The sequence below is a fragment of the Meriones unguiculatus genome, chromosome 11 (assembly GCF_030254825.1).
Source record: "Meriones unguiculatus strain TT.TT164.6M chromosome 11, Bangor_MerUng_6.1, whole genome shotgun sequence".
Classification (NCBI taxonomy): domain Eukaryota; kingdom Metazoa; phylum Chordata; class Mammalia; order Rodentia; family Muridae; genus Meriones; species Meriones unguiculatus.
Genome location: NC_083359.1, coordinates 83,587,337 through 83,614,590, shown reverse-complemented (window position 1 = coordinate 83,614,590; position 27,254 = coordinate 83,587,337). Strand labels below are relative to the sequence as shown.

Sequence of the window (27,254 nt, the reverse complement as noted above, 5' to 3'; positions counted from 1 at the left end):
ACGGCCATTAAGGGCTAATAAATGCCTCTCCTCATGGGAGCGGAGGTCTTTTCTTTTCTAAGAATTTGAGCTCTTTGCAGTGGTGCTTTTAAGTGGCTAGAAATAACACTTGCTGCACGCGTGTGGAATACTCTGGATACCAGGGGCTTCGCTTCCTTCTGTGCTCGAATCAAGCACACTGCGGTTGGAATGTATGCGGAATCTTCTGCTGGTGTTCAAGACCAGTTGTGTTTTGAATTAATCCTTCATTGTGGGAGGAAGTAGAAGAATCCAGCGAGTTTTTAAGAGATAAAGTCTTTGGGTAGCTAGGGACTCTCAAGGATTTGGATAAAAAGGTTAAAGTTCTAGGTATTGTTTTGATTGGTTTTCCTTTCACACTACACACAAATTTATATACCCTGTTACCAACAGGATGCAGCTCACCATTAACACAAATGCCTGTGGCTAACAAGAGATGATCACTTTTGTTGATATGGAGAGATACCCATTTCAGGAATATGACCCAACAGTTAATTGCTAAATAAATATCAAGGTGTGTTACCATGCTTCTGAAGAGAACAGTGAGGACTGTGACCGTGAGCGCTGACTTTTTCTGGCCTCTTGCTGTGCGCTAGCTAGGTGTTCCTCTGAGCATTTCCCTCTCCTCTACAATTTCAAATATGCCGAGTGTCGCGAAAACCAAATATTATTTTTGTAGCTCATTTCGCAAAACTTACGTTAGTCAGAACTCATTTATTGGCAAACATGACCTCAGCGACACGGGGCTATTGGTTTGTGTTTATCTCTCTTAGTGGGTATCCATGCTTTGCTGCAGAAATGCTGACAAGTTCGGGACCACGTGTTGTTTTCATATGTAATCAGTATTAGCTTTCTTTCTTTCTTTCTTTCTTTCTTTCTTTCTTTCTTTCTTTCTTTCTTTCTTTTTCTCTTTTTCTTTCTTTGTCTCTCTTTTTTTCTCCCTCCTCCTTCTGTGTGTGCGCATATACGTATGTTTGCTTGTGAATGTGGGTGCCTGAGGTTGGTATGTAAAAAAAAATCTTCCTCAATCGTTCTTTCACCTAATTCATTGAGGTAAGTTCTCTCAGTCAAAACTGGAGCTCACCAGCTTGGCTAGTCTTTCCATCAAGCTTGTTCCAGACATTTTTCTGTCTCTGTCTTCCAAGGCTGGAATTATAGGTGAGCTGCCATGTCCACTTAGAATTTACATGAGTTCTAGTGACCTGAACTCTGTTCAGTCCTTACAATTATTTATTAAGTAGCCAGAAAAAATTTGTTGATCTCCTTTTATTCTAGCATGTTCTATCAGCTACTATTAATACACTTTAGAATTTGAAGGTATCAGTTATAGTTTCCATAAAACTGACATCCGAACATAGTCATGAATAACTTTTAATGATAAATAGCAAATGCTTATAATTATCTCTCTTATACGTATACACACATCATTTATTCAATATTGAGTGATTTTTCTCCTTTTACTCTTTTCTTCCTTAAAATATTAGCAGTATAAAAGATTATGAATAAAAATAAAATATATGAAATAAATAATTTTAAGGAAAGAACATAAATAATAGAACATGTAAGTCAACTTCATTGAATTGAGAGATACCTGGGAGATTAAAGTGCACCTCTGGGAGTGTCTAAGAATCTTCACACTGTGATTAGCCATCAAAGAATGAAGACCTGACGTTTATGTGTTTGGCATCAATAGGCTTGTGGTCCAGAGGAAATAAAGAGGCAGGGGAATGAAGCCCTCAATCATGACATACTCTTCTTCTCTAAGGAGCAGCTGCTCCATCACAGACTTTTCACCGTGATAGTCTGCTTCACCTGAGGCCCAAAGCAATGGATCCAATCAGCTACAGACCAAAACTTCTGAAACCATGAGCCAAAATGAATCTTTTCCCTCCCAGAGTCCCTTCTGCCAGATGCGTGCCATGGTTTGGAAAAGCCTGACTAATACAGAAAACATGGAAAAGCTATCTTTAATTATATTTATTTACCAGCTTATCTCATAAAGTTCATCTCTCTAGTGTAGTCACCAGTTTTAATTTCTAAAGTATGGAGTTAATTGGTTTGCCAAGTCTGTGGCAGGTGCTATGCCAAATACAGAAGTGGTAGAAGAGCTTGTCCAGGGAGGGATGTGATGGAGGGATCTTGGAACCTTGAAAGCAGAAATGAAAAACATCTGGCTATGCTGGCATATCTGGAAATATTTCCTGTGGGAGAGAGAATCTGGTGAAGAAAGGGGCATTGGAGAGGGTCTTCTGTAAGCATCAACACCGAGGCGTCAAAGCAGCCTGAAATCACTTGAGAGACTGATGTTCTAACGACAGGTTTGATGTTCTAATAACAGGTTGGAGCTTCCAGAGAGGAAGGGCTGGGTCTGCGGACTCCCAGGTTAATTAGAAAGTCATTCCCATTCTTTAAAAATAAGCAGGCTGTGTTCTATCCTGTGGCGCTCTGATCTGTGTTTTAATGGTGAAACTGACTTGTACTATCTTAGCTTTTTATTGTATATGTCATTTTTTTCTTTTAATGTCTTAGGAAAGTAAGAAACACAAATGCACAGTATTGGACAGGGAAGTTAGTTCCCTTCTGCTGTCATTGATGCACCTCCCTTCCTGTCTTTTGACAAGGAAACCTAGACCTTCAGCACTAAGGACAGATATTGGGTCCCAGATGCCTTTGCAAGGGGAAAGACAGAAGTGGGTTGTCTGGACCAGCTTTTCCCTAGTCACCGCATAAATGTCCTTGTTTCCTGGTGTCTTGTCACTGTCTGGTTTGATCTGCTGCAGATGGGTCTTTGTTAGCCATTGTAGTGCAGGAATACAGAGGTTTGCAACTCACTGTGGCTTCATGAAAAATGGGCAACAGAGGTTGTTAGCCTGCCTATTGATTGCTTAGGCTGGTTAAGGGTTTTACTTCATCCTGTCCATCTTTTCAGTCTTGGGAAGTTAATTCATTGGGCTTGAGGAAAAAGCCATTGGACTCTGTCTTCTCCATGTTTATCTCTTTAGAAACATTGCAGAAAAACATGGCTGAAATTACTAAATGCTGACTATTCTGAGTTCTCTTTTTTTGCTAGCCTGTAAAATATTATTGATAAGCATGGTATTTCACCTGAGGAGGTAAAATTGGTTTTTGGAGGAATCTTCTACTTAAGTTTAAATAACAAATATGTACATGAAATCTGCTGATATACTTAAATTTATTGTATCAGATTTACAAAGAGAAATTTTGATGAGGGAAAAATTAAATAATGTTTTCATAAGGAGGCAGCAATGAAAAGCAAATTGCAAACACTAGCCTAAAGCATTGCATTTCCCATTTCCTCTCCTTCCCAGGAAGTGTCAGGATGGTCTCATTGACTTATAATGTTATCACCATCCTAGGTTCTCTGTGATGTATTTTCTCTGCTGTCTGGGGCACATGGCTTCTATCTGCATTATTGTCTTGCCTTGTCACGTGGAGATGACTGTTGTAGCGATGCAATCACAGATAACTGACAGGAAGAGGAAAGAAGAGGAAGGTCGAGCAGTATGCTTGGGTGAAGTAAAACCGTGTTACAGGAACCATCTTATGCTGCTCAGCAAGCTCCAAAAGCTTCTTACTATGTAGAACATGTTGAGGGGCACTGCGTTTGCCAGGAAGTCTGGGGAACCATGCTTAATTTATTTATCAAAACTAGGCATGTTGACATCCCCAGTGAATTCTGGGTTGTGTTAATAAGAAAGGAAAATGGCTATTGGGTAGTCAGCTAGCAATCCACATAGTTGTCTCTCTTGCTATTTATTTCCATGTCAGCTAAACAGAGTAAAGTATGATGTGAGGTTTGGAGTGGGGGAAGTGATGCTATTTCTGTTTTGTACCAAGACTCATTAATCAGGTGCTAAAATTTTGTAAAGAACTTATTTTTGTAGCTGATGGTATTTTGGCAGGTAAAGCACGGTATTTTTAAGGTGAGGACTGTCATTTTTCATAGATCTTGGATACAGAAACTTTCCATTCTAAGTGCTTCAGTGGGAGCTATCGATCCATGGTTAATTTGGTTGTTGAAAATGTGTTGCTTAGAACTTCTGAGTTCTGTGGACGAGCATGAATGTTTTTGGGTGTGTAAAAATAGCATGCTCACCGTCACTGAATTCTCATGGTTTCCAAGTGAAGTGATGTTAGGAATGGGCACTTTGTAGGGTAATTGGCGTCAGCAACACGTGAACTTCTACAAGTAAATAAATACTAATCTCCTTAATGTGGGGGATGGAAACTGCAGTGGGAATTTCCAGAGACTCTGAGACTCTTGGTGTTAATTACTTCCTATGGTTGAAATGGCACTGTTGTGGCTAGTGAGGCTCTGGGGTTCAGGCATGCAAACACAGAGGTATTTTAACAGCACGTTATGTTCAGTGGTGGAACCAGACTCAGAACCCCAGCACTTCTTGGGGTAAAGCAGCAGTGGTTGGTGCTCATCAGCTTGTTTTTGTTTCTGCCTCTGCTTTCTTCCATGCTAGTCTCTTACTATCCTCACATCCTTGTGAGGTGTTTTAAGATGTTATTACAGGTATTGTTCTGGAGTACAGAAAATTATCTTGAAGACTTTTTAAAGACTAATTTTAAGACTTTTTAATTTAAGGAGTAATTTTTAAAAGTATGATGTTTCTTGGATCAAAAAAATGTTTTCTTCAAATCAATTCCATGTCTTTGTACAAGGAGTAATAAGGGTCAACATTATGTTCTGTACTGTGTACTTTGGTGACTACCTTCTGATTGTAAATGTGAACATTAAAATAACATTAAATCATTTTGGCCGAATTCTTTTAAATTGCAAGATCTTCTGCTGTTCTTTTATACATACAATGTCACTTAGCTGTTTTCTAGTTGAAGAAGTAAATTCAGTTGCTTCTCCTATGTATTAAGACTCTAGCAAGCAACAGGAGTCTTTTCTGAAAGTGGAGACAGAAATTTAATGAAATACTTGGACATTTAATTCATCCTGGAGGAACACACAGGGCTGAGGACAAATCTGTGAACACACCAGTGTTTGTTGAGAGCTTAGACAGAAGCTTGGATGGGGGGAGCTAAGAAGGATAACGTGGAGCTGAGTGCTGAAGTTCTAGCAGGAGCTGCTTAGAAGAAGCTGTTGGGGCAGGAGTCCCGAGCAGAGGTCACGACTGTGTGTGCCAAAGCACCAAGGCTGAGGGAACTTAGTGCATGGAAGATTCTGTTAGAAGGCAAGGATTTTTCTCTGCATTACTTTCTTTTATAGCTCCAGCGCCCTCTTGGTGCTCTTGAGATCAGTCAGCATGTATTGCATAATTGTCTAAATAGAAAGTCAAATGAAATGCGAGGAGCCCTCGACCGGAGGTGTCTTCAGGGAAATAGTAAGAGATAAAATATTTCCTATGTGATCCTAAGCTTTGGCCTTTATCCTGGAGACAATGGGAAGTCACTTAATGACGAAAAATCTGGAAATGATGATGTGGGATTTCTGTGAAAGCTGTCTTGGATGGTACTCAAGTTGGATTAAGAGAAATTACTTATGAGATTACTTGTAGCCTACTTGTTGGTTACCTGAAGTGATTGAAAGAGAAGAGATGATGACTGAAGAGATGCCAAAAAAGCGTAGCAGCAGGGCTTAGTGACCCATTTGGAGCAGGTGAGAGACCAATAGAGGGAGTCTGGCCTCCAAGTGCTGCTTTTGGCCAGTATATATGGATGCGGATGAAGTGGGTAACGACTGGGAATGAAGAAGGAAAACATGTTCAGTTGAGTTGAATAATGAGTTGAATTGTAGTGATATTGGTTCAAGACATCTAAGTAAAGAAATTTTAGAAGTTAGTGTGAACTATTATTATTACTATTATTATTATTATTAATCTATTAATTTTGAGTCAGGGTCTAACTACATGTTGTATATTCCAAGCTGATCTTGAACCCATGATTCTTCATTCTTGGTTCCTTAAGTGCTACAATTACAAATGTGAGTATTATGTATTATGTGGTGTAATTTTTTAAAATATAGAATAATATACTAATGTAATATAATATTGAGCAAAACATGAGAGAGAGAGGGAGGGAGGGAGAGACAGGGAAAGAGAGAGAGGGGCTGATCCTCGTAAATGGACACATCATTTATAACCAAACCTTTCTCTTCCTGAATATTGTGTCTTGATTAATAGACCACTGTGAGGTTTATCATAACCTTTCCCCAATCCTATATTCTACATTAAAACAGTCATTAAATCCTGCCATTTGTTTTCTCTTTTTTTCTATCATTACTGCCTTGGACCTAACTCTCATTCTCTTCATGAATGACTGAGACTGGCCAGTGTCTGTTTTCCTAATCTTCCATGTCTTCCTTTTTTAACACTCTAGTTGTTGTTGTTGTTTTCTGTAATGTGTATGTTACAACTTATATCTCCCTCCCCGTCGCTATTACTCTCATGAAAACAAGGACACCCACCCATAAGGAAGGTGGCTGAGGTCCACTTCCTTTTCTGTCTCTTTCTGACCTTTAATACATACAGTTACTCAATGTCATATTCCCCAGTTGTTTCCCAGGCCTTCGAATTAAGCTGCGGAATGCCCCTTGCTTCACATTTCCTCTCTGAGGTTGTTTCATGCACACAGAACAGATACTACTTGCTCTCTGTTGCTTCTCCATGCTGCATGGAGCATATCTCTGGCATTTGCCATGCTTAGTCAAGTCATTGTGTGTATTTCTCCTTCAAGAGCTTGCATATCGTGGAATCAGCTACAGGAATTGGCTCCTAGGAGAGTCAGAGTTACACCTCCATATTTAGTTATAAAAAGTTGCTAAGCATTTATTTATTGATCAAACCATCTGATTAATGGGCACTTAGCCCTGCTGGAGGAAGCCATCTCTGTACTTATTTGTTGTGAAGAAGGAAACTTGTGTAAGTTTTCTGGAGACAGCAGCTGTGCTCTCCTGATAGGGCTTCCAAAGTTCAACCATTTCCTACTGGAGCAAAAATAACATTTCTTGGCATTCTAAATTTCTGAAAAGCTCAGTCAGAAATGCTACAGATTCAATGCAGAATTTTCTTTTCCTTTTTGCTTTTTTCTTAGGAATCATGCAAGTGGGAAAAGCATGTACTTCTCTGAAAAGCTTAATGCTGAGACTGGGTAGACAGGTGCCTGATTGGTGTGTGTGTATGTGCGTGGTTTAAATGGGATCTCTGGCCCCTCTTATCTCTCTATGTGTGTATTAGATAATAATAAAGAATATCCATATATTAAATTAAAAGTACAACTAAAAGGAACAGCCATTAGCTCCTGTACTGTAATGTAGTAAACTCATTTCACCATAAGACACGCTGACGAGAGACAAAAGCTAACTGTCTATTGCGCAGGAGAACTGAAAATCAAGTGGATGATTGCACTCAATGGCTAATGAATTATTCAAGATTGTTTGTGTCAGTGCCTGGCTTGGTGTGGAAGGAGGCAGGGCTACCAAACCAAGCATCCAAACCACCGCAGCTGGGCTGCACCAAAAGGGTAGTTCAGATAGGGTCTGTGGCCCCGTATCTCACATTCAATTCTGGAAGCGCTAATATTTTGTAAATAGGGATGTAGGGCATTTTTGCAAGAGGATACTATGATATTAGGGGAGCACATTATGACTTTAATGTAGCAATATGGATGTGCGTTTTCATGGTAGTTGTGGGTTTTTAATAGGTTGTCACATGCTGCATTTCATTTGAGCCATATGATTTGGTGCTTAGTTAGAATACTGGAACATATTTAGAGAAAATTCTCTGCCTGTGTAGCGGTAGAGCTGCAAATCAGTGTTCTCTGTCTCCCTTGAGGTCCTTTCCCTCAGCTCACACAGCAGGAAGGCTCTGGGCCTATGGTTCTAGTTTTGCTGGGTCATTAGAATGAGATGCACTTTCAGGGTGCCAGCCTGAACACTCACTTCTCCATTAAAGGGAGATTTCTCTCGAGGGGTTTGCTTTGCAGTAGAGGCTCCTGTGAAACGGGAGAGAGTTCCAGACAGCCAGATTTCCTCACCCAATGTCTTCATGGTTGGCGAGAATATATATTCGAGGCAGACTGTGAGTAAGAAACTCGCAGGCTAGATGTCGGAATCCTCCTCATTCCTCACAATGAGACTTTAGGCTTGATTGGTTAGAACAAGGTAGAAAGACGCATTAGTGTACCCGTGGGTTTCCTTTCAGCCAGACGCCTTACAACAGTCAGTTGTCGAAAGTATTATATATGGTTCACGTTACTCACAGCCAGCGGAGGGGGAGCTAAGTCCACGTTGTGTAAACAGAATCACAAACACAGGCTGAAACTGGCCCCTGCGAGAGGGTACGCAGTCAACAAGACTCTTTTCATCCGCGCTCCTCTCCCTGCCTTTCCCTCTATCCCTTTCTCATTGAGGAACATTTCCATTTCTAAATGGCAGTATTCAGGCATTTCAGACCTTACATTTCTCTTTGGCATCTACAAAGCTTAAAACTTCATTCACGGAAACGCAGATTTTTTTTTTTTTCAGCTTTCTACTCTCGTGTTTTGCCTTCATTCATTTTGACTTTCAAATGAACTCCTTCCCTTCTGGTTGTAGGCGCAGAACATAGATGCTCTGTTCTGTGTTTTTGTTCCCTTGTTTGAGACAGAGTCTCCCTGTGCTGCTCAGCTGGCCTTGAACTCAGGATTCTCCTGCCTCACCTTTCTGACTGTTGGGGTTGCGGCTGCACACCGCCACGTTCTGCTCAGTCAATGCATTTTTGTATGAATAAAAAAAATATCACTTATTTCAAGCGGCATTTTAAAAGTCCAGACACAGACATCTTTTGTCACTCTTTCAACAGCATCTAGTAACTTCTCCAAGGTTCCCGGCCCTCGGGGTAAAGGAATAAGCCGTTTCCCTAGTTGATGAACTCATCCAGAATGTATTTTAGCACTTACAACAATAATAGTTATAGAGAAAAAGTTACTTAATTTTGTCTTTGTGACTCCCACTGAGACTAGCAGTGCCTCTGGTGGCTTGTGCATTGAAATTTCACCGTGTTTCCCGTGTAGCAGTGTGACTGTGAGGTACTGAGTAAACCCCGGTGAACGTTAGGTTCTCCTGGGAGTTAACCCCTGCCCTAAGTACTATTAGTACGTATGGGTATGGGTCCTGGGTGTCTGGAGTTCTCTCTCTTGATGGTCCTAGAATTTCAACTGTGAGAAACACTGTCCCTGAAGTCACTGAGTCAAAGGTTTGTTTTGAATAGAATTCTGTGACATGCTTTCTACAGTTGTGAGGCATTGTAAACATGCTTTGAAACTATTACATAAGCAGGGCCTGAGGCCAGAGGATGGCAAGTTCAAGCCCTGTCCGAGCTGCAGAGTGAACTCAGGTTCAGTCTGAGCCTCTTAGCGAGATCAAAACAAAAAGTGAAGAGAAGGATGCAGATAGATATAGCTCAGTGGGAGGGCATTTGCACAGTATACCCCAAGCTCTGGGTTCAGTTCCCAGTACTTAACAACAACAAAACAAAGCAGCAACACAGACAGCAGCTGTGGGACAGGTGTTCATGAATTTTCTGACACTGCAGAATTGCTAATGGTACATGTGTTGCCATGTAGTTTAATGCAATGCTTCCTTTGCTGCAGGTTTATTGATGTGTGTACGCTGTGTTAACATGCCATTTCAACATAATCTTTCTCAGAAATCTCCCACTTAACAGGGACAGTCAGAAATACTAAAGTTGCAATATTTTTTTCTAGTGTTAATTTCTATGATTTAATATCTTCTTCCATTTGAGACTGCATTTTTGTGAGTCTTCTTATTGAAGAAAAAATTCAGGATATCTAGAAAAGACAGTATATTTCACCCTTTTATGGCCAACATTTGATGGTGCTAATATTAATGTGGAAGCCAAAGCCAGTACTGATTTTGCAGTTATCAGAAGTTCTGGAATTACTTTCAGCATTAGACCATTTTAAAAATTAATGTAGATTCTCTGAGAGTGAAAGTGAATGGGCAACACACAGCAACTTAAGCAACCTTTATTAATCCCACCTAGGCAAATGAGTGCTGTATTTTAGTGAGGAAATTACGTATTCATGGACCAGTTGCCGACACAAGCTTTCTTTCTCCTTGAACTTTGCAAATACCTCTTTTCTATATGGGTCTAGGTTTCTTGAGACAGAGACTATGTTGACAGATTGGGAGACTAGAAGGATTACCACGGAGCCCAGTTTAAAATTCCATAACGCCTTCATCTTTGCTTCTTGTTTGTTTTCAGGGACTTTCTTCCTCGAGGCTCAGGCATCGTGACCAGACGACCTCTTGTACTCCAGCTTGTCACTGCTAAAGCAGGTAATTAGTGTGTGGGCGTGCACACCCCGGGGCAATTGTCACGTTCATTCCTGGGCACCAGATGTACCAACAGAACCACCTCTGCAGCCACGGTGAACAGCTGCCCATCTTCCTCTCCAGCACGCTCTCCCGTCCATTGTTCTTTTGATTCCTTTGACTGTGTTGATGAGGAAGTCTTACGTGCATATAGATTTTTAACACTAGTTTCTCGTGCCAGGACAGTCTTTGCTTACTGTAACCCATCTGTACAAGTTCATAGTACAAGGTAATCACGAGTGCTGTTTTGGTGTGCACTCTTTCTGCAAGTATTATGTTATATGTGTGACTATTTGGTCAGAAAATTGAACTATGTAGGGAACTAGGGAGGTAACTCTAGTGGTTAAGAGCATGTCTTCCTCCTTCAGGGCACCTGGGTTTAGCTCTCAGCACCCACATCAGGTGGCTCCAATCACCTGCACCTTCAGGGCTATCTGCATGTGCACTGTGTCCATGGGCCCATGGTCACATACACATGTGTATATAATTAAAATTTCTATTATGTAGGCAACCATCTACTGGGCATAATTTGTCTAACAGTCTATTCTTTGTGCCTCATGTGTTAGAGTCTTTGCCAAAATGTATTGACCATAGCTATGTGGGTTTATTTTTGGATTCTCACTTCTAGTCAATTGATCTCTATTTCTACCCTTGTAGGAATATGATGTTGTCTTAAATACCTTTGCTCTGTGGTATTATTATTATCATTATTTTAATTTAGAAAGTAGGACTTCTATTTTATTCTTTTCTTTCAAGACCATTTTAGCTACCTGAGTTCCAAATTCTTCATGAATCTAGAAACATATTGTTTTAACCAAGAAATGTGAAGTTATATTTTTCTTCTGAAAATCAATTAATGTAATGCATTGTATCGGCCAACTTGAAAGCAACAAAACCCACAAGGACATCTCCGTTGGCTCAGCAAAAGCATTACACATGCCTATGGAAAACTTTTAGTAGCCTAGGAATAGAGGGGTGCTTCCTCTGTCTAGTAGGCGTAGGAAACCTCTCAGCAAACACACCTAATGACAAAAAGAGGAGTGATTTGAAGACAGTGGTTTTCAACCTTCCTCATGTGTGGCCCTTCAATACAGTTCCTCATGTTGTGGTGAGCCCCAACCATAAAATAATTATTTTTGTTGTTTCTTTATAACTCAATTCTGCTACTGTTATGAATCAAAATATCAATATTTTTGGAGATAGGGGTTTGCCAAAGGGATCACAACCCACAGATTGAGAACCAATTCTCTAAGATAAAGAATAATAATTTGTTTGCTCTTATCAATTCCATCCTACATTATCTTGGAAATTTTAGCTAAGGAGGTTTGGCACTTATAGATTGGTAAGGATGGAGTAAAATGATATCTTCTCACAGATGGTTGATGATACATATGGAAATATGAAGGAATCCACCAATATACTATTAGTCCCCGAGGTTGCTGGATTCAAGATAAATATGTTAAACTCAAACATAGTTATGTCCACTTGCAAAGAACAATCTAAAAATGAAATTTAAATACCCGTTCCATTTACACTGGCATCAAAAAGAATATCCACTGAGGAATACATTTTAAAAAAGAAATGCAAAACGGGTTGGAGAGATGGATCAGTGAATAAGAGTGTTTGCTCTGCAAGCAGAAGGACCTGAGTTCAAATCCATAGCACCCATGTAAACACTGGGCACGTCTGCATGTGATTATACCCACAGGCCAGGGGGAGAGGGACAAGTGAAATCTCCAGAGCTTGCTGGACATCCAGCCTCGCCCAAACAGTGAGCTTCCTGTTCAGTGAAAACCCTTGAGACTCAAGCTGAACAAGATCCCGTTGCATATATATACGATGTTTTCATCTTTGTTTCCAGCTCCACTCTATGGTACCAGAATGGTGCAACAGTGGCATGACTGTTCTGGGGCAACCACTAACTCTCTCTCTCTCTCTCTCTCTCTCTCTCTCTCTCTCTCTCTCTGTCTCTCTCTGTCTTTCTGATTGGATTTAAGGCCAACTCTATAGGAAAGACTTCATACTTGTTACTGTAGACCCAGTCTGAAACCCATGGCTGGGGGAACCTTAAGCCTGGTGGGGGACTTGGTAGTATTTAAATCGATATGGTGCCAATCTGCTTTCTAAATAATTTGTTTGTGCCCACGGACAAAAGCTACTCTCAGCCTCAGTCAGAAAAGCTTCCCTTTGCAGTGAATATTGGTGAACGCAGAGACTCCTGGCTGGTCAAGGGCCTGAGAATTTGTGGAGGTTGATTGCTCAGCCCTAAACGGGAACACCTGCATCCCACCCTCTCTCAGGCTTGGGAGACATCTCTAAGAGGGAGCAGAAAGTATGTAGAAGCTAGAAGATAGGGGAGAGAGCTGGGAAATGCTTTGTTTTGGGCATGACAGAGCCATCACAATCATGATGTCACTGAAACTAAGGCTGCCAGTACTGAACTTGCACAAACCTGAGGCTGTCAACCACCAATCATGGATTTGGAAGGGACCCTTGGGTGCCTTCTCTTCACTTTTGGATTATTGGTCACTGATGGATTCTGGGGGAGCACAGTCACTTTCTGAAATTGTACCCACTGTTTAACCCACCAGGCTCCAAAGGATAGTTCCCCACCTATGGCCACACAGATGGTCCTAGCTAAACTCAGTGTGAAACAACCTAAGTGTGGGAGGGGGACTCACAGAGAAAAGGGGACAATAACAGAATGGGAGGGATGTGAAAGGACCGGGAGGCGAGAGTGCGCATAACATATTTTATGCATATATGAAATCGTCAAAGAAAAAATTTAATAAAAATTTTAAAAAAGCTAGAAGAAAGCAAGTTTGGGGATTTGCTTGCGGCTTCATGTTATAATTGAGGCCAGTTATTTAAATACAGGTTTCTCTTGATTGATTAATTCAACAAATACCTTTTCAGAAATACACAACATAAAACAAGAGTAAAAATAGAAAGTACAGATCAATAATATCACAAAATTTGGTTTTATTTTTATTTTAAAGATTTATGTTCATTCTATTTTTAATTTAATATTTTGATAATTTCACATGAGTGCTACAGTTAAATAATTTCCAGCGCTTCCTCTCTCCTTTCAAAGTTCTTTCAGGTCCCTCCTCAGATTTATGACCTCTCCTCTTTAATTATTTCAACCTAACCAACAAAGATAAATCAAGAGGATGCCTGTAACAAATAAGGAAATTGGAATAGTAATGGAAAATCTTCCAACTAAAACATGCCTATGTCCAGATGGATTCAAAACCGAATTGTACCACTTACTCATTTTTTCCTCCTGCTCTTCCTCCTTCTCCTCCTCCTTCCCTCTTTCTCCTCTTCCTCCTTCCCTCTTCCTCCTCCTCCTCCTCCTCAAAAAATAGTTTTTAAAGAACCCTGTATGCCACCATGAAAACTTCACTCTCATTGTAGAACTTACCATCAAGCAGAAAGAAACAAAATCTAATCAAATGAGTTCTAGTCCAGCCATGGTGACATATTGAGACCCTAGCTCAATAGACAGAAAAAGAAACGAAAAAACAAAAAAAAATTTTAAAAAGTCAAAACTAAGGAGGAGGAGCAGGAGGAGAAGGAGAGGAGGGAAAAGCGGGAGAAGAGGAAGTCAGGTGGCTGCCAGGTGGGAGGAGCGTATGGCTTGAAGTTTAACCCAGGAGCCGGAGGAAGCTGCTTCATGCCGCCTCAGTGCCTACCTTACCGTGCAGGCAACACTCACACGCTGAACCCCGAGAGCAATGTCCTGGGGAAGCAGCGGAGAGCATGGAACATGTTTCCGCGCCTTTACTTTCAAAGTGTGTCGTTTGGAATTTAATGTTCTCTGCTCCAACCTGAGGCAGAAAGTGGCTTTTACAGACACCAGAATCCAAGTCACTCTGTGTTAGAGGCCCCGGTAAAGGCCTCAGGAAAGTAAATTCTGTAGATTACGGGGATAAAGGACTATTTGAGGACCTCTCTATGGGAAGCGTCTCTCAGAACGCTGTCATGTTGTTTATTCTGCTTTATTTCATTATTAGTATAAAAATCAAAATGTGGCAGTTAAAAAGATAAGTTGAAAGCTACTGTTCACAATATAGAAATGTTCTTGTGTGTGTATGTATGTGTGTGTGTGTGTGGCCTTCTGGCTGGTTTCAACTTCTATGTACTTGAAACACAAATCTGTTAAAAATTGACTAACCCTTTTCAAATCACAGGTGCTGTGTAATATAGACCGTGTTGTTGACAGCTGCTTTTAATATTGTTTTTTCACAAACTAGAATCACCTGAGTAGGGAGCTGGACCCGAGGGATTGTGTTGCTTGCCTTGATGTAAGGAGCCCTGCCCACTACGGGTGGTGCCAACCCTAGGCATGTAGGCCTGGGTTGTATAAAAAGGCTAGCTGAGCCTAGGCAGTGGTGGCACACGCTTTTAACCCCGGTACTCGGGAGGCAGAGGCAGGCAGATATCCGTGAGTTCTAGGCCAGCCTGGTCTACAGAGTGAGTTCCAGGACAGACACAGCTACAAAGTGAAACTGTATTAGTTAGAGTTTCTGCTGCTGTGAAGAGAGGCCATGACCACAGCGACTCCTACAAAGAAAAACGTTTAATTGGGGGCTGGCTTACAGTTTCTAAGGTTTAGTCCATTGTCGTCATGGGGGGCGGGGAGCATGGTGGCGTGCAGGCAGAGATGGTGCCGGAGGAGCTGAGAGTTCTACATCTGGATCTGCAGGCAGCAGGAGACTGTCTGTCACACTGGGCCTGGCTTGAACATAGGTGATCTCAAAGCCCGCCCCCACAGTGACACACTTCCTCCAGCAAGGCCACACCTCCTAATAGTGCCATTCCCTATGGGCTAAGCATTCATGCACATGAGTCTATGGGAGCCACACCAATTTAAACCACCGTACAAACCCTGTCTCAAAAACAGAAAAAAACAAAACCAAACAAACACACAAACAAACACAACAACAAAAATCCCACCCCACCCAAACCAAACCAAACCCAAAACAACAAACCCAAAAAAGAAAAGCTACCTGAACAAGCCAGAGGGAACAGGCCAGCTAGCCCGTGTTTCCGAGAAGATTCTTTTTTAGCCAAAGCTCTGGTCTTTGCGGTCCCCGCTCTGACTTTCTCTGGTGGCTTTCCTCAGTTACAGACGTAAACTAAAACCAAATAAGCCCTTCCTTATAAGCTGTGAGTCTTGACATCTGTTTTGAGGTGCTGCTGGGTAGTGCCTCGCAGAGGGCAACTCTGTCAGACTCCTGTCTGAAAGTTGAACAGAGTATTGTTCATAGTGTTAGGGGTTGGCACTCTCCGATAGGGTGGGTCTTTGGTTGGGCATTCCCTCAATCTTTGCTCTATCTGCTTTGTCTTTATCCCCACACATCCTCTAGGGAGGGTAAATTGTGGGTTGAAGTTCTTCTGGGTGGGTTGGTGTTCAGGAGACTAGTCTAGTTAGAGTGTGTCCTCTTCAGTCTCTGTGGCCCTAGGAGTCTCTTCGTGAGTCCCCCTCATATCCTCCCAGGAGCCTACCCTGACTTAGGTCTCCAGCTTGTCACAGAGATGCTCCCGCCCTCAGTTTCTCTTTTCTCTACATTCCTTCTGTCCTCTCACCCTCGCTCTCCCCAGGTCTGATCTCCACCCTCTTAACTCTCTGCACACCCTCTCCTATCTGGTTCCTTCTCTTCAACCACTACCTCTGTCTATTCTACCTCCCCTTCCGAGTGAGATGTATGCATCCCCTCTTTGATCCTCTGAGTTAATAATCTTCTTTGGGTCTGTGCCACACTGTATGCTCATCCTGTACCGCATGGCTAAAATCCACTTCGCTCCACCATACAACAAGAGCACTTGCTCAGCTATGTTCATGGCAGTTTTTAAAATTAATTATTTTTATTTTATGTGCATTGGTGTTCTGCCTACGTGTATGTCCTTGTGATGGTGTCAGATCCCCTGAAACAGGAGTTACAGACAGTTGTGAGTCACTGTGGTGCTGGGAATTGAACCCTGGTCCTTTAGAATAACAGCCAGTGAGTGCTCTTAACTGCTGAGCCATCTCTCCAGCCCTGTTCATGGCAGTTTTAGTCACAATAGCCAGAATCTGGAAACTACATAGCTGTCCCTCAGTGGAAGAATGGATAAAGAAACTGGCACACTTACACGATGAGATACTAGTCAGCTATTAAAAACAAAGAAATCATGAAATTTGCAGGCAAATCAATGGAAATAGAAAAGATCATCCTGAGTGAGGTAACCCAGACTTAGAAAGATACACATGGTATTTACTCACATATAAGGCTCGGCCTTTCATAGGTACCTTAAAGATGTTGTTAGAGCAGCCTGCGTTTCAGCCCTTATTTGTGTGCAGTGACCAGGAGTTTTTCTTCTAGTGTCATAAATTACATATGAATAGTAGAAATATTGGGATGACAACACTTAAAATATTTTATAACTTCATATTTCACTTTATGTCCAGATATCTGAGTTTGATCAGAACTGACATTTCAGAACAAGACAGCCTGCTTCTACAAAGGACAAAATGCTTGTTTTCTCAGTAACAAATTAACCTCATGGTAAAAATCATGCATTTCTGAGAACATTTTTTTCTTAACATCAGCTCTGACCTTCCTGGGATTCCTGCTGGCTCTGTTGCTCTTCATATGAAGTGCAGGTTATACATGGATAGTTTAAATTCCCTTGACTGTCACTATTTTTAAAATTCAGTGTGCACAGCTGCCCTGGGGAGTGTCCTCAAGGTACTGAGAGTTTTGCTTCACTGGGTCTGGATACATCTCAGGAGCTGTATTTTAAACAATCATCTTTGGGTGCTTAGAAGCACATTCCAAGACTACTGAAAGTTTTTCCCGATCTCTCACTGCCATAGGAGGAATCAAAGGCATTCGTCTTTTGGAGAGTGTACTGAATATTAGATACAGTGAAAATAAATAAATTTCTAAAGGTTTTTGATAGGAAAACATACTTGTTAAGTGGAAAGAATGTGCATATTGTACTAATGCTTGTCAGAGTATTCTCATATTTATTACCCACTTCACTGAAGTCAAAATAACTCTCTCTCATAGAATATTTTATGAATCTTTGTTTTTATTTATGTCTATGTGAGTGCATGCTACATGTGTGTGGGTACCCTTAGAAGCCAGAATAGGGTGTTTGATCCCCTAGAGCTGGAGTTATGGGTGGCTGTGTTGCAGGCCCAATCTAGTCTTCTGAGCAAATGGCAAGTACTCTTGACCACCAGGGCCATCTTTCCATGCCCTTTGGTAGAATCCTCTAAACCTTGTTAGTGAGAGTTGGTGTTGTCTAGGACTCTCATCCAGATGTATTTTAAATATGCTTTGACTGTGTCTTTCTTGTCATCACTCTTTTACTATTTGCATTAAGTCAAGAAATTCAAGTAGACTTTATCTTATGTTTGAGATCTTCCTGTGAATTACTGGTATAATCCCCCTCCCTTTTCTCCTTCTCTTCTTCCATCCCCCTCCTTTTTCTTATAATGTTCTGAAACTGTTATTTTTACACATTTTATTTTGTTATTCATTTTCTGGGCTTAATAGTTGCTTATCCATTAGCAGGCTTAGGATTTCTAATAGCCACCCACCTTCTAATATAAAGCCAATAGCAGTATTTGCCAAACTGTTAAGATTTTCAAGAAAAGCGAAGGAGCCATTGTAAATAAACAAACCCAGATCTCATTTCTTCATAGCAGGAAGACTACCCTTTAACACCTAATGCATTTCCTTTTAGGGGCCAATGATTAGGCTAGAGGTATTTTTCCTTAAAGAAAATAAACGAATCATATACTTTGGTAGGCTAGCTGCTCATGCTTGTGAGGTGGAAGGTGCCTTGAATTGGTGATAATTGGTTCCGCCCTCTGTTTCCCCCCTGTTCTCTCGTAGGAGAAAGTATTGAAGATTACAGATGTTTTGAGTGTTCACCCTGAAGTTATATTTTCATGAAGATCTCCTTGGTTCATGTATTGTTTATTCCAGAATTACAACTTAAACAGCTTTGAGGGGAGTTAACTTTAGGAATTTATTTTTCTTTCCATGCAGGAATTTCTTTTTCTTACTATGCTCTTTCCCTTCTACTCCCATTGAAAAACTGGAACTTGGAACAATCAGTATCACAGAGGTCTAAAAGATACACTGTCAAGAGTTGATACGTGTTAAGGTATGAGAGAAGGGGTGAGGTATTTTCTCTCATAGAGAGTAAGCACATAGTCTTGTTTTACACCGTGGCTACGTCTATACTTACTACCCACCCTCCCCTGCTGCCCTTGTTCATTATTCTTCCCTATGTCTCAAATCACAGAAATCATAGCCCATCGTACCTCTGGATTTGCATTTATCGGATGTGTTGGGAAGCAAGAACTGTGTTTTGTGTTTTTTTTGTTTTGTTTTGTTTTGTTTTGTTTTTCATTATTCAGGGATTTGGCTTTGTCACAACCTGCATCCTGTTTCCTAGGAAGCACTGGTCAGGGAACCAGCAAGGCAGGATGGGTAATTTCACCTGCTGTTGAATGGTATATTCTCTCCTGAGTTTAGATCATAGCTAAGTTATACTGTATTTTTACAAAATGGCTTGGCACTAAGTGCCAGTGTTTATTTTTTCAAAATGACCTAAATTCACTTTTATGAGTTTTAAGGTAATTATTTTAGTCTAACATTAACAGTCCCCTAAGCACTTGGTAGAAATTTTTGCTTATCAATTTATCAGTTTGTTTTTTTTAAAAAAAAATTTTTTTTTGAGACAAGGTTTCCTGTAGTCCAGGTTGGCCTAGAACTTCTTATGTAGTCAAGTATGACTCTGAACTTCTGACCCTACTGTCTCTACTGTCTCCATCTTCCCAGTAATAGAATTGTGGGTGTGGATCACCAAGCCTGGTTTGGGTCGGTGGTGAGGTTCAAACCCAGGTTTTCCTACATGCAAGGCACACACTCTACCAACTGAGCTACATCTCCATCCCCAACTGATGTTCTTTATCTTTATGTCTTCATCCAACCATCCATCCATCCATCCATCCATCCATCCATCCATCCATCCATGTATCTGTGAGTCCATTGCATCCATCCATGTATGTATTCATACATCTAGCCATGCATCTGTCGATCCATGCACCCATCCTCCACATGTTCATGAAACAGTTTTTTAATAGCTGTGGTGTGCTGCACAACAGAGAAATTGCCAGTTTGTGTCCTCCATATCTTTTTCAGTTGTTCCCTATGACTGTCATCTTGGCTGATATAGCATGTTTAACTCTTCATACCAACATATATCTTCTATACTAGCTTTTCGTTATTATACTGTTGGAATGCTTTAATTTGCTTTGTGTATGTCTCCTTGACATCCATATTAGACTTTATCAGGTGTTAGTGCAGATGCCTCAATAAGAGTAACTATGTTTAAACAGAACACAGGTTTGTGTTCATTTACAAGGCTATAATCTTGGGTTGGAAAGACTGCTCAGTGATTTAGAGCACTTGCCGTTTTTGCAGAAGACCCTGATTTGGATCTCAGCACCCACACGTGGCTCATAACTGTCTGTAACTTCAGTTGCAGGCGATCCCTTTTTCTCTTCTGATCACCATAAGTATCAGGCCTTTTATGATTTAATTTAAATTATGTGCATGTATGTATTACCCCTGTGTGGAGATGTGTGTGTGTGTGTGTGTGTGTGTGTGTGTGTGTGTGTATACCTGTAGAGTTCAAAGGTGTTGGGTGTGTTTGGAGCTGGAGTTAAAGGGATATAGGTACTGTGCCCTGAAGTCAGGTCTTCCTAAAGAACTCTCTAAACCATGGAGTCATCTCTTGAGCCCCTAAATTGCTTACTATAGTCTAAACTGGTGTTTGCTGAATCATATTTTTAAATTATTTTGTATTTATACTGAAGCAATTAAATCTGGGCATTCATAAGGCAAAGGGATTAACATGCTTGGCAATTGTTTATGAATCTCCTTTACTCATGTGGAAGCTATTTCCTGGATGGCACAGACACATGCATAAGACACAGTCCCTATACCAACTTCTGTAGTGTTCAACAGGAGAGAGTATGTTTGAATTAGGGACGGCCAAGTATTCACAAATGGATGTTGACTGAGTTTAGCAGTGGTGGCTTGGGTATTCATTTTCATCTTTGGGACACTAGGGTTAACGCTTTCAGTGGTTAACACATTCTTACATGCTTCCTGCATAATATATAATGATAGAAGATAAAAACTATAGGGCTGATAGGAAGAAGTTATCTGATCGAGAAAGTCAGAGTATAGAAACATCAAAGTGAACAAGACTAAGGGAGGTGACTGTGATGTGGCCTGGGGCACAGTCCCCCAGGGAAAGCCAGCCCTTCTCTTCCACTCACTGACCTTGAACATGGCTATCTGTCCCGGGGTTGACCTTGGCGTATTGTAAACTGGTGTATCTGTGTCTCATCCTCCTAAGGTGTCTGCTCTTCAGCCGCAGAGACCAAGAGCACGACACCGATATCCTTGTTCACAGAAGCTGCACTTGATGCAGTCTTTGTTTTGCTATCACCCTAATTAGGAAGGGAAATGATTCTGTTGAATGAATCCCTCACTAATCTACACACATTTCCTGTTTCCTCGCCAGTGTTGGGTGCTTTTCTAATTATCTCCAGGAATAGTGACTTGTAAATATGCATATAATGAAGCTGAGCTTCTGTGGCTAAAGAAAAGCCTGAATATATAAACACACTCACAAAAGTTTGTAGTTTTCGTTTTGTTTTTCTTTATATGAGAGGGGGTGAGTTACCTGCACATTTGTTATATGTTATATTTGTGTTATTAGTATGTTTGAATTGAGGCAGGATACGAAGTTTTACATGACACATGCAGAGGGCATGTATCAAGGGGGGTATGACTATTTATTAAGATATTTGATTCCGTCGGGACCAGATGGTTTGAAATGCTGTTCCAAGATCTGAAATCTAGGAAGACAGATACCATGCATTTAAAGTAGAGTGAAATGAAGCGGCGGTGTCTGAGATCATCACCTTAAGGCAGGGGCATAGAGTTAAGCCCCGTCTGGACTGAGTCGTATTTGTTCAGGTGGTAGTGTTAGAGATACGCAGCACACCGGTGGGCAAAGAAATGAGCAAAATGGAAAGCGCATGCAATTATGCAAGCCATGCAACTTTAATTACAAAATAATGGCATCAGTCTAAGAAGAAATGTAAGCATTAGATGTTGACTGCAAGTTCCATTCATTTACTCATTCATTTATTCATTCTGCAAATGCTGTAGGTGGCTTGCATGTATGGTAAATAATAATCAAAATAAGGCAGTCTGTGTCGACTCTAGGAGACAGACATCTGTGTGGTATGTTATAGAATGTTTAATGATACGAAATAATGAAGGATGGGATTAAGTGGCTGAGCTGCATGTTTTTTGTCACAAAATCTTTGAGGAACTGAGAGGGTGATTCTAATGGCTTTCTTCAAGAATAAATTTCAAAAGAGTGAGAGCCATCACAGACTGCCAGGATGAGCATGTCCCTGGGTCACTCAGAAAGTGTGGGGAGACCAGTGTGGCCTACATTATAGAAAAATTTCCATCTCACATGATTAAAGTGTTTGCGTTGATTGATATCTTTTGCCTAACAGGAAGAAATACTTGTACCATAAGTATATTATTGATTCTCTTAAAGAAAAAAAAATTCAGTAAGTGTAAAGAAAATTTCGTTTTAAGCAGGTGCTGTCAGACCTTCCAACAAGCCCTCAGACTTTAGGTTGGATAGCCCATTGACCGCCACTGCAACCAATAACTGCTGTAGCCTGAACATATCTGTAAACTGTGTGCAAACGGAAGGGTGTGAATACGCTTCCGTGAACTTGATGGACCCTGAAATCTGGATCTCTTTCCAGTCTCACATGCTGACAAATGTTCTCAAAGTATGTTCAGTCATTTTATTGTAATTTATTTTACTTTAACCACACAGAAAAATGCCACGTTTTAGTGTGCACCGTGAGGTTTTGACATGCATGTAGTGCAGTATTCAAACCAGGTTAAACATAACCCATCTCATCAATCATCTTTCGTCTGTCCATGGTGGACATGTTCAGTGTTCTTTCTTTTGCCTTTCTGAGGTAGTCATGGCCAGTGGTACCCTGATCTTGCTGTATCTTAGCTTCCACTGATGTGGATCTCCTTACCTGCTTCTCTCCTCTCCGCAGCCCCTGGTAACAACGATTCCACTTTCAGGTTCTAAGCTGCCACTGCTGTTAATTTCTACATAAGTGAGGTCACGTTGTACTTGTCTGTCACTGCCTCTGTGGTAGAGATAACCAAGCCACCAGATATGCCAATCCCAACATGGGAGCCCAGGAAATACAAGGAAACAAGATATAACATGACATTTCCCAAAGAAAGGTCTCTTAGCAGCCCCAGAAACCTAAAGAAAGCGGTATTGATGATGTTGCCTGCTGAACAATTTGAAAGGATAATTATGAAGAGGTTCATCATATATACAGTTTATTTATGAACAAAATGTTCTTATATTCTGTAATACCTCTGTGTGTGTGTGTGTGTGTGTGTGTGTGTGTGTGTATGTATGTTATACTGGCTGGCCAGTGAGCCCCTCAGATCCTCTTTTCTCTACCTCATGTGCTGGTTATAGGCATGTGCCACCATGAGTAGCCTGTAAAGTAGGTGCTGGGCATTCAAACTGAGTTCTCAGCCCTGCACAGGGAGCATTTGCCCACTGAGCCATCTCCACCTCTTACACAAAACAACCTTGCTGATGTTTTTAAGCTACCCACAGGATGTTGAGCCCAGACCCTTTTAGGTGACAGAGAGATGAGAGGGGAGGGACTTTGAACCGAGCATGGACTTGGGTTTGCAGCTGCCAAGCTTAGAAGACTTAGAAATCTACCTTTCCTAGTTTGTGGGGACGGCTGCCTCCAAGTGGTGGTGTTTGTCATGTGGGTAGTCTCCCCCCTCCGACCCCCCGAGACGTGGTTTCTCTGTGCAGCCCTAGCTGTCCTGAAACTCACTCTGTAAATTAGGCTGGCCTCAAACTCACAGAGATCCACCACTTTCTGCTTCCCTAGTTTTGGGATTACAGGCAACTGCACCCGGCTGGACAATTCATCTTGAGAACTTGTTAGAATTGTTGACTGTTGCTTGCTTTACCAGAGTTTGGCTGTTGGAAAGGCCACCTCAATGCTGGTCTTCTATCAGTAATAACAGTCTCAGTAGAAAATGGCAAATTATTTCACCAGTGCATCTGCTCAGTCAGGCTGCTTTTATTCCTGAGATCCGCACCTTCCTCTCAACTTTCCTGATTGGAGCAGAAGTTGGATTTTAGAAGAATCTGCAAGCAAGAACACCACAAGAGTACTTGTTTAAAAGCGTAAACACACCACATACATATGTGGTTGAGATCCATAATTTTGAGTTAAAAATTAAATTGTTAAGTACCTTTAAATAACCACGGAAGCAGTTATGTGGTAGTCGAGGAAGTGAGTAAAGGTCCCTGTAGACCACAGAAGAGCCGCTTGTGGGCTGGGAGCTGTGAGGATCTAGTGCTGATCGATCAACCTCTCTCCCCGTGCTTGTGGAAGGATGATGACGTCATTATGAGCATGTGAGAAGTGTGAAAACGTGCTCCCCGTTAGGAAGTTTGTCGGATGGTTATTACACGTCTACTTTAACTGGTAGCAGCGGTGAGGTGACACACAATGGCAGCTGTCTGTGGTAGGATAAGAAGCTAGGTATGACATAAGCATGTAATCACAGCACTCGGGAGTCTGAGGTAGGAGGAGCGCTGTGAGTGCGCTGTATGGTGAGACTGACTCAAAATACGCCTGCGCACACACATACACACACACCACACACTCGGGAATAGGATAGGAACAGGGACAGAAAGAGAGAGACGGAGAGAGAGAGGAAGAGAGAGAGAGAGCAGTTACTCTGATGGTAGCTTGGCCATAGGGTTTGTGGTTCCTAAGAACAGGGATTACACATGAGTAAAGGCTTTATTTTTTACTTTTATTTTTGAAATTAAAATACAATTGCTTCATTTCTTCCTGTGTGTGTAGGCATGCACGTACAATATCTGCTCTGCTGTCTGTTGGTTAACTTGTCCTGGCAGGTTTTGTGTCTGGATACGTTAAACAAGGGGATGTACATCATTCGTCAAGTTGATATGAATTAGATGTTTTATATATATTTTATTCATAGTCTAAAAATGTAGCATCTCTTCATGACAGGCTGAGAAAAATTCAGTATTGTATAGCAAATATTGACGCTCTTACCTGACTTTAGGCTCAAAAGCCTATCAGTAATAATTTTAGAAATATGAATAGCAATATATTTCCTTAGTATATATAAAGAATGTCAAGATCTCTGTAAAACAAGACCATAACTTCATTGAGCATATAAGATTTGTTCCCTGTGCCCCCAACTAGTCATTTCTGCTATCGTTTTTACTCAGTCTTATCCTCTCTCTCAGGCCCCCACTTATATATCTTTTACCTTGAAAGCCTTCCCAAGGGCATCTGCTGAGTTTATTCATGCTCAGAAGCAATTGACTGAGATGGCTTAAAAGTCTTTGCATTTCAGTGGGAAGAAATGAGAGACCTCCCTTACCTGGCACAGGGAGTAATGTCCTTGGGAAGGAGGAAGAATTTTGTACTTGTGTTTGTTTGCTTGTTTGTTTGGTTTTGATTGCTGTTGGTTTTTAACTCAGAGAGGCGACTTTTAAAAATACTCTTTAAGTCATACCACCCAGATGACTACAGCTCTGCTTCTACCCAAGGTGGCACTTCAGGGTAATTTCATCTCTTCCCTGTTCGGAGTGCTTTATGAATTATTTCTGGCCTTTAAAGCACCCAAAATGAGATGAATAGAGAACAAGTTGGTCTGTTTGACAGCTGATGAGACAAACACACATTTTAGAGGAGTAAGACAACACATTTGAAAACACTTTGAAAAGATTTAGTCCGTGATACAAATACAAAGGATTCTTTGCCAAATTGTGTAAGATCTGACAGCTTAAGCCCTTACACTAAATTTTTAATCAAGGAACTAATTTATAATGAATAAGGAAAGTAGAAGAAGCTTACACTGAAATGTTGGAGGAATGAGCTGGGCTCAGAATGCCAAAATGTAACTTGCACTTGTGTGTGTGTGTTATTAGCATTCTGGGTACAGGAGGGTGAGATGACAGGTCAATGGGCAATGCCAAGGTGAAAATGCCCACGCTGTATAGAGCCGATCCCAGATGAACAAGCTTCTGACAGCAAGGAAGGCAGCCCCGCCCTGATAAGACAGCAATCGAAAGAAGTGTTGCCAAGGAAAACAGCTCCTGCCTGTCACTAGGGCCCTGTTGACATAGCTCCTCGAACAGGCATTTCCTGCAGGAGCCAGATTCCTAATGAGTAGTGGTAGTCCAACAAAAACCCTGAACAACTCTTGTGGTTGAAACAGAATCCAGGTAGAGGAAGTACTAAGGTCAAGATTTGTAAGCTACAACTGAATTACAAAAACGATTCTACTTCCTAGTATTCAGGCATTCAAGAGTTCTGAGAAGGGCACCATTATGTGACTTCCTTAATTATGTAATTCATTTAGGTATATTGGTCAGGAAGCAAAAACTGAAACTGCATGGTGACCAAAAGCACATCCCTGGTTTGGAGTAGGGTAGAGAGACATTTTGAAGGAGGGGGTTGCCAGGGAGCAAGGAGAAGTTGTGGGGGTGGAGAGCCTGTTCTCCATCTTGATTATGGTGATGGTACACATGAATGTACTTGTTAAGTTGTGCTCTTTAAATACGTGCCTTTGCTTTCTTTATCAGTCAATCCCAGTAAAGCCATTAAAATATTAAGCACCCGTCTACAGAAGGGCTGTGAATCTGTATCTCAGCTGTATGCAGATGCTGCTGTATTTTCTCTATTTACTTTTCCCCAGGAGTGGAGTGGAGGCAGGGGGATGGGCTTGCCACTGGTCATGTTGTGATTTCCTAGAGACATTGGGCAATCTCTGTCTCTGTCACTCTCCCTGTGTCTCTGTCTCTGTCACTCTCTTTCTGTTTCTTTCTCTCTGTCTCTGTCTCTGTGTGTGTATGTGTGTGAGTTAGAGTGTCTATGTCTTCTCACACACACTCTCCTAAGGTTACATTTCTTTCTGATACTGGAAGCCAGCCAGCTTTATATATGTTGGCTCCTTAGTGGAAGCTGGTGTTGAACTCTGAGTTCTAATGGTGCCACTGATTGATATCAAGCCCTCCATTTAAAATAGGAGGATTATGTTGATAGAGCTCATGTTTTTTAATCTCAAGGCAGAAAAATATTGCTGATCTGTAGTCCTTAGCACTTTGCATGAATGTGACTTGGCACCTATTTGATTATCAAGTAGCAGAAGTATTGAAATAAAAGTCAGACTGCAATATTTTACTGCAGTGCTCTGCATTATAAAGGCTGTCTCTATCATGTACTTGCCTGTCTGCTCCTAACCACGGTTGTGTTTGGCAAACAGCATCTCTATTCTCTGCAGGATTTATGTGTGAAGAAGTATGCTTCTGCATAAGTTTATTTCTGAAAAGGCAGTTTTTTTTTTTTTTTTTCCTGAGACAGCAGATGACCATAGCAACATTGTTTTTGCTTATTTATTGTGTGACCTTGGCCAGTACATAGCGTAGTTGGTGTTTACTTATCTCTTCCTTGAATCGTGGTGGACGCTATCCTATGTAATGAATGATAAATTGGCGTTTTAATCCAGGAATCAATACATCCCCAAAGGATGCTCTAGCTCAGTGGCTCTCAGTGTTCCTAATGCTGTGGCCCTTTAATACAGCTCCCATGTTGTGGTGCCCCCCAACCAAAAAATTATTTGTTGTTACTTCATAACTATAATTTTATACTGTTATG

At 41.2% G+C, this 27,254-nt stretch overlaps 1 protein-coding gene across 5 annotated transcripts in view; it reads left to right on the top strand.

The window, feature by feature from the left end:
• Positions 1 to 27,254, top strand: part of Dnm3 (dynamin 3) — a 464,195-nt gene that overhangs the window by 60,707 nt on the left and 376,234 nt on the right. For all 5 annotated transcript variants that reach the window (XM_060364575.1, XM_060364572.1, XM_060364573.1 and 2 more), the window contains exon 2: positions 10,263 to 10,336. In XM_060364575.1, the coding sequence (XP_060220558.1) occupies positions 10,263 to 10,336 (74 nt within the window). The remainder of the gene's footprint in view (positions 1 to 10,262; positions 10,337 to 27,254) is intronic.